Source organism: Egretta garzetta, unplaced genomic scaffold (assembly GCF_000687185.1).
Source record: "Egretta garzetta isolate BGI_Z169 unplaced genomic scaffold, ASM68718v1 scaffold138, whole genome shotgun sequence".
Classification (NCBI taxonomy): domain Eukaryota; kingdom Metazoa; phylum Chordata; class Aves; order Pelecaniformes; family Ardeidae; genus Egretta; species Egretta garzetta.
The window spans coordinates 1,233,535-1,241,081 of NW_009260598.1; the positions used below are offsets into that span (position 1 = coordinate 1,233,535).

The following is a 7,547-nucleotide window of genomic DNA, read 5'->3' on the forward strand; positions in this document are numbered from 1 at the left end:
AGGGAAAGGCATCAGGTCTAATACCATTGAAAAGAAGCCATGAAAATCAACTCCCGCTTATCAGCCTCCAGCTGTCTGGAGGGAGCCCCGCTTCCCCGTGGCCCTGCCTGCAAACTTGAATTTCAGCTTCCAGCCTGGGTCACCTTACCCAAAATGCTGTGCCACGAATCTCCTTTGGGCTGAACACCCCTACAGAGGGCCTCCACCAAACATGAAACAAAAAATCAAGCAAGCTACTTTCTTTGCATTCAGTTGCCGCTGAAACAGGAGGTTGCGAATGGTCAACGCATTTTGCCCATCCATCCAGACCAGTGTCTGTGCCTTCTCACGAAGTCACTCAAAATTTGGTTCAACTACCAGTTTTACATTATGTTTGCTTTAAAGTCCCCAATGAGATTCAATTGCAAGTAAACAAGAAAACAGATACAGCGACTCCAAAATCACAAATAATTAAAGTCGCCAATCATGTGCATGCATGTAGGGATTTCTGGTGAAAGGGATTTGCGAGTCTAGGCGAGGAGGTCTTTAGGAAGTACCAATCTTTTGGTTCCATACAGTCATTTTCTGCCTCGCTCTGTGAGGCTGCAGTGCTGTTCTTCTCAAGGAACTTAGAAGTCCCCAACGCAAAGAGGTTTCAGAATTTCTTCCTCTTTCCTGTGAGCTTTTGCAAACCAGAAAAATACATATAATCTAATAAAGTAGTGAGGGTGCTCTGGAGGTGCAGAAAAAGCAAGAACTAAAACATAAGGAAAGTCCTCCCACAGTATCTATCCAGCCACGTTGTACTGATATACATCTTTTTTCCATATAAACCCAAATATTATGTATTCCGGATTGTTACATTTTCCCTAAATTATGGAAGCTGCAGGGGAAAAAAAAAGCATTAAGCAAATTACACCCAGGAAGAGAAATCTTTCCTGACACCCAAATGTTTTCGATGCTCGATGCTTGGTATGGTCTGCAAGTTCCCAAGGCAGCTCCCGCACACCCCACCAGCTGCTCAGCAGAAGCAGGCGGCGAGAGCGCACCAGGGTCCCCGCAGGGGACATCCGGCAGCCCTTCACACCCGGCTGGCAAAGGCCACCGTCCTCACAGCCCTGGAAAGGATAAGTGGGATGACACAGGCTCAGCCCTGCCACCCAAGCATTCCCTCCTGCAGGAAAAAGTGGGGGGAAAAAATCCCACCCACAGATTTAGGGGGGAAAAAGTCAGCTCAGGCATCTGAAGGGCGGCTCTGTGGATTCCCCTCCTCATCCTCTCCTTCAAAGGAGTATTTCTGACCTTGGTCGTAGGGGAAGGGCTACAAAAGGCCCCCGCTGTAATTAGTGCTTTGCCTGCGCCTCCCTCTGCCCGTCGCCCCCCACTCCTAGGAAGCGCAGAAAGCCTTGAGGGATATTAAAGCTCCTTGGGAGGACATTAAGTCCGGCAAAGATTTATCCTCCGAAATGTGCTGGCTCAGATAGGAGAGCGGTACGCGGATCTGCCTCCTCCGTCCTGCACACAGGGCACCGTGCCGTGCCAAATTACGACAGGAGAAGGTGATTAGCGCAGGGAAAACAAACCCTCCCTAACGACGCGCGCCTTGCTCCCCGCCGCCCCGGCTGCTCCTTGCCACAAGGGCAGGCTGGGAGCCATGTGCCCGCCAAGGAGGTTTATGCCCTCCCTTTTGAAAATAAAAGCACCTCAACACATGGAGCTAAGGGAACAGAGTCACAATTTAATCAAAAGTTTCTGCTAAAAAAAAATAAATAATTAATTAAAAATTAATTCTAGCTACAGCAACCGCCACCTCACTCCTTGCAAACAGTGATATTGCGAAGCACTACGCTGATGTAAATAAAACTTAGCTGAAAATACACGCTGCCTGGAAACTGTCTCAGAGCATCACGCTTCCAGTTAGCAGAAAAATCTCCAGTTATTTTACAGTCAGACGTCCTCTGACCACAGGAGGACTCTAATAAATAACATTCGTTTTGCTGTGAGTAGAGCATGCCGGTCGCCGTTTATTTTTTTCCACTGGGTGTTGGGAGATGGGAAGCAAGAGAGCGAGGAAAACGCTGACATTTTAACTAATGCAGCTGTGGAGCAAGAAGAAGGTTGGGTTCTCCAGCACCTCCTCCCAGCACCAGGAGCCACGTACCCCAGTGCCTTTTGCTATAGGGAGCCCCCTGAAAAATCAAGTGCTTGCCTCTGCTATGCCGATACTCTTGCATGTGAAAACGGGATTTGGGAATCGGGAGACAGGCACCGTCATCGGGAGGTTGCTAAAGGCATCTCATCAAGAGCCTCTCACTCCCTTCCACACGCTTCGTACAGCGGCTGCCCAAAATTCAAGAACACAATTCATTTCAATCAAAGGATTTAATTTAAGAGTAGGAATTTCCTTGAAGGCACTGATCTTGCAAGGTGCTGAATTCATGAGAATCCCAAGGCACAAAGCACAGGCATCAAGGCAGTCAGCCAGGGAATGGAAGATGCTGCCACTTACTGAACTCAAGCACAAGGAGTTGCATGCAAAGAAGCTGCAACGGGGACAGGCACATGCGGATGGGTCTTTGCAGAGACAGATCAGAACAGTTGTAATTTCTGTTCAGGAGCAATATCACCAGCAGATAACATCCGCCCACCCCCGCCCCTTTCACTTTTTCTTAATGGCAAGCCCCAGAATTGAAAGCGTTTCCACTGTAGGAACTTTGGAAATGACGCCACGCTGTATCTGTGCAGTCCCTTCAGCAAGGGAATCACTGCATTTCTCCTCCTCCGTGCCACGGAACCCCAAGAGAAGCGCAGGCACACAAAACTAATCAACCCAAATATTATACGTGCAGTAACTCTCATAAAAATAGCTACCACTGTCATCACAGCCCCAATCCACCAGCTGCTGAAGCTCCTGGAACAGCTCTCGCAAACCTCAGTGGTCACCCAGATAGACCTCAATGAAAACAATGCAATTTTACTGCGAGGCACACTTTCACCCTGAAGGCTTTGGGTTTGTTTTGCTAGAAAGAAGAACTAGAAGAAAAAAAAATATTCCTCTGTTTTTCGTTTCTTAGATGCAAAGATCCCAGCACAACCCTCGCGCAGCATTGTGGGAACCAGAGCGCTCAATTCTATTTTCACTCATTCTCAGCATATGGCCGTTACTATACATCGACTATTTAGAAACACGTATGAGTGTTCTTTCATGCCTTTATAAATAAATGTGAGTGATGCTAGTACTTATAATAATTCACTAAAAATAGTAGCTTCCCATGGAAGATCATAAAAGCCTCTCATTGCTGAATCACCTATTAGAAATCTTTATTTTCTGAAAATTTTTTGTGGTCATGTGCTGATTTTTTTTTTAACACCTCCTAAGCCTGTAAATGCAACTGAATTAGCAATAACTTCCACTGGCAGGGAAAGAATAAAGTCAGTGTCCATGAAGAAAGCCTTCCAGGGCTCCTGCCTTACCCAAGTGCAAGGCTGCCTTGCACATGGCTCCGTAAAGTGCTCGCTCTGAAATGATAGATTGTTAAATACCCAGGCTGGATTAATTGGAAGTGTTGAGCTGCACACATTAAATTGCAAATCTGGTGACAGTTACGGCTGACGTGTGACTGATGGGAGGAATAGATCTGATACGCTGTCGCCTGACCGAGTTTGATCAGGCCTGAGCAAGCCCTTCAAAAGCCAGCGCAGGCACCCGAGACCTTCTCGCGAGAAAGCCTTCAAGCAACCTCCAAAACAGCCCCTGGCATTTCTGCTATGTAGACTAATCTGAAACAGGACCCCTCTCCTGTGCTATTTTAAGCACTTTAGTAGTTTATTGCTGAACCAGAAGATATTATCTGATTTATTTATTTTTTTTTTAAAAAGGGCATTTTAAAATATGATGCGCTTCCATCAGCAGCGGACGTTGCAAAGGGAACGGTTCTGCTCCATGGCCCCGAGCAGCGGGGAAAGCCAGGGATGCACCTAAGTGTGACTCTCAGCGGGTCTGACCCCCAGGCTCTTAGGGGCAAAAAAAAATCCCCTTGGGAGCCTCACGGGCAGGGCAGCCGGGGTGGGAACACACAACTGCAACTCCAGGTATTCACCGAGTTACTGCAGTGCCAGTGGGTACAGGGTGTGAGTTAGGAGACGAGGGATGAGTGAACAGAACAACTTGAAAAACAGGTATCTCCTCCTTCACAGCTCGGGACTGGGTAGCTATGGCACCACCAATAAATACCTGCGCGCTCCTCAAAATGTAATGGTAGCTGTAAAATATTAATGCCTTTTGAAAGTAGAAAGTGATCAGTTTTCCTTTTGATGTATTCTGATGCGCGTTCTGCTTTCGTCCTGAGACTAAGGCATGGGTCCTCCCCAGCCTTTTCCCTCTCAGTTTCTCACCATTTCCTCCATTTTCCCTCTGTGTAGGGGAATGTATTTTAAACATTTGGGAACATATTTGAAAAGTCATACCGACTTGCTTTCTGTATACACAAACCAAGCTTATCCCATGCCAAAATATGTTCCTATATATTTGCGCATTACATTGGGACACCCAGCCCCAAAACCAGCCCTGCCCACAAACTCACTGCTGAGGCACGTGGCTTTAGCTTCTACACTGTGGTGCCCTCTCTGCAATCTCCAAGTTGACAGCATTTGGGTTTGGGTGGTTTTTTCTCCTATGGAGAACAGCTTTTTTACAGCTCTGAAATTTAACTCCCCTTGCCCAGCCCAGCTCAGGCAGCTCCAGGTCAGACCTTGACGTCCAAGCTAGTGAAGTCGGTGGGGAGAAATGGGTGCTTCCACCAAATGAGCCTACCAGCCCATCTTCCCGTTTTCCTCTGCAAGTGCCTGACCCTCTCCACTGGTAGAGGTGGACCTCACCCTTTGCACGGGGATGCTTTGGGACTGCAGCTGCTCCCAGCATCTCCCAGGGCAGGGGGGCTTTGGAGGACTCACCCCCACTGGGACTCACCAAAGTCGTCTTCTACCTCTCCTGATCAATCCCAGCCTCAACTAACTCCATTTATTTACAAACTGGTTTCGTTTCCATGGGATGTTTTAGTTTTCATTTGGATGACTTGCATGTTACTGGGTTTACTGGAGTTTTAAAATTTATTTTCTGTTCACTACAGGGGTAAAATATACCCGAGGAGCCGACAAAAGGGAAGATGACACCTATTGCACTGCCAATGAATCAGCCCTTTGCTACAGCAAGCAGGACATTCCTGTTTCACATACAGCTGGCAGCAGCACCATCCCAGAAACCTCACAACCCAGGTAAATGCACAGGTATGAAAGACATCTTTTTTCTTTTTTTTTTAAGCTATTTACCTAATCCGAGAAACTAAGATCACCGTCATTGATACAATCACAATCGCAAGTGCTAAATGTTGAGCCTAAAGCTAGTCTGTGTCAAAATGCTTCGGCACTTCCCGATGCTTTGTTAGCACCCCACCCCGACACCGCAGCCCAAATAGCAGAACGATGAGTGGAGCCTTTTCATGTTTCCGGTTTGAACCTGTACAAATGAGTAAACCCCTCCTGAAGCCAACACTGGGGACACGGTGGGGCCTTTGCAGTTGTATCACTCAGTACATAGCCTGGGACGTTTTTCAGAGGCAGCAGCAGAGCCACAAGGGCAGTGGGTTTCAGGACCTTGACTGCCAACAGCCAAGGTCACCACCACGTACTGGGACAAGAATTACTGACCCTGCAAGCTGCAGTCTGGTTGAGCTCCCATTGTGGGATGGACTGTGCAAGTAGAAGATGCTTGCATCTGGAAGTTCACAGCCTCAACAGGCAGACAAAGAAGCCTTAATTCAATAAAATGCTACAGGATATAAAATTGGATGGCTTGTTTTGGTTTCACTTGTTAGCACAAACCAGCTTTGTGCTACCTGCCCTCCAGGACAAGTATTGAGGCAACCTCTCAGTACCCTGAGATGGTGTCACATCACAGATACCATCGCCTGCTCTGGAAAATTTTAAGTATTGACTCGCTGAATCAAAATCTATGTGTCTTGGAGTTGCAGAAGCTGTATGCAGTCTGAGATGGCCCCGCAATCCCCGCAGATAGGTGCCCCCTTACAGCGCCGGACAGGCAGATGAATTCCTCCTTCTCAGAGAAACTGGTCCCAGATCCCAGGTGGGTTGGGTGGACACAGGTCACATCCTGGTTTTAGGGGGAAAATGGTGAGTTATGTTAGTGGAACTACACCGCTTGAACTAAGTCCTTTTTCCACACCTACATGTTCAAGACACAGGGCGCATTTTAAAGGACAATGCTAAGAACGATGGTGCCTTTGTACATCACCTTTTTTTTTTTTTTTATGACATTGTTCCCAGTATTCACAGCTCAAGAATGCCAGGCCTCCTGAGCATGCCAGGTATCATTTTCATAACAAAGGTACACAAGAAACTAGCACCTTCAAGTTGCAGCTGAACAGAGGAGGACACAAAGAAAGGAGCACTGGCAAATGTTCACGGGGATATTTACCCTCCTTCTGGGAAAGGGAGGGGACCCACTACCAAGCACCCTGCGCGATGTCTATGAGTACACATTATGACAGGTCTGCTAATACTTTTATATATGAGCCGAAATGCAAAAATATAAAGCGGGCTAACACAAACTAGCTTCATGCTTTTTTTTTCCCCCTCTTTCTTCTTTCTTAAATTTTTTTCCTGTGATTAAAGTTTAGAGAAGATGGGATACCTGGAAAAACAGAAATGAACCAGACTACTTTTTGGTTAAGATGAGCAAAATGGGGAATGAAAAAATTATGGAGATGTAAGAGTCCACACATGTCTCTAGTCAGACTTTTTTCAGAGCTGACGGAAACTCATTTTGTTCACAGGATCTGACTGTGTGCCTGTTGCAAAGTGAGATTCTCACCTTGAAAGGCTTTTGCACGTATCTAAATGCACACCCTACAAGCTGCTTTGTAGACTTGAACAGGAATACCCTCGCTGTGCAGGGTTAGATACGCACCAGTCTTGGCCAGACTTTGCCTTGTTGACAAGGATAAACAAGTGCAGACACACAGAAATTTCCAATTTCCTTCATAGGCAAGTTTCAAAGCTTGAAAAAGTTAATGAAAACCTTCTAGTACTTTTGTCTCGGGCTCTCTTTGAGGTGAAAACGCACCATATTAATTATTTTCAGCAGAAATGGGTTCTTGGTGGCATCCAATCACAGCTATAACCCCAGCGGCCCTTCCGACGGAGAGTGACAGCTGAGTCACTAATGTTAAAAGAGGGATGAGAAAAGGAAAATGAAAAAGAAACTAGGCTACTTCCCCTGAGGAGCTAAATACAGTATTTAATGGCATCTTCTTATAAGGTTAACAAATCAAATGCTTCAGCTATGAATTGTTGCCGTCCTCACAACTACAACAGGATGACCCCGGACAACCTACCTCCGTCTGGGTTTTTTCCTCCTGTGACACATAAATAAGGAGGAAGAGGCTGGAGGCAGCCCAGCCTTTCAGCGTACCCCGGGCCATCAGGGAGACGGGTGGCGACAGCCACACGAGGCCGTGGCAGGGCAAACAGCAGCACTGCCCGCAGGGGGG

At 46.9% G+C, this 7,547-nt stretch overlaps 1 protein-coding gene across 6 annotated transcripts in view; it reads right to left on the reverse strand.

Moving 5' to 3' along the window:
• The window catches only part of FOXO3 (forkhead box O3), a 56,553-nt gene that overhangs the window by 23,298 nt on the left and 25,708 nt on the right, over positions 1–7,547 (reverse strand). For 4 of the 6 annotated variants that reach the window (XM_035900300.1, XM_035900299.1, XM_035900297.1 and 1 more), the window contains one exon: positions 6,065–6,148. The exons of the other annotated variants lie outside the window; for them this stretch is intronic. In XM_035900300.1, coding sequence (XP_035756193.1) covers positions 6,065–6,148 — 84 coding nt within the window. The remainder of the gene's footprint in view (positions 1–6,064; positions 6,149–7,547) is intronic. 6 annotated transcript variants of the gene reach the window in all.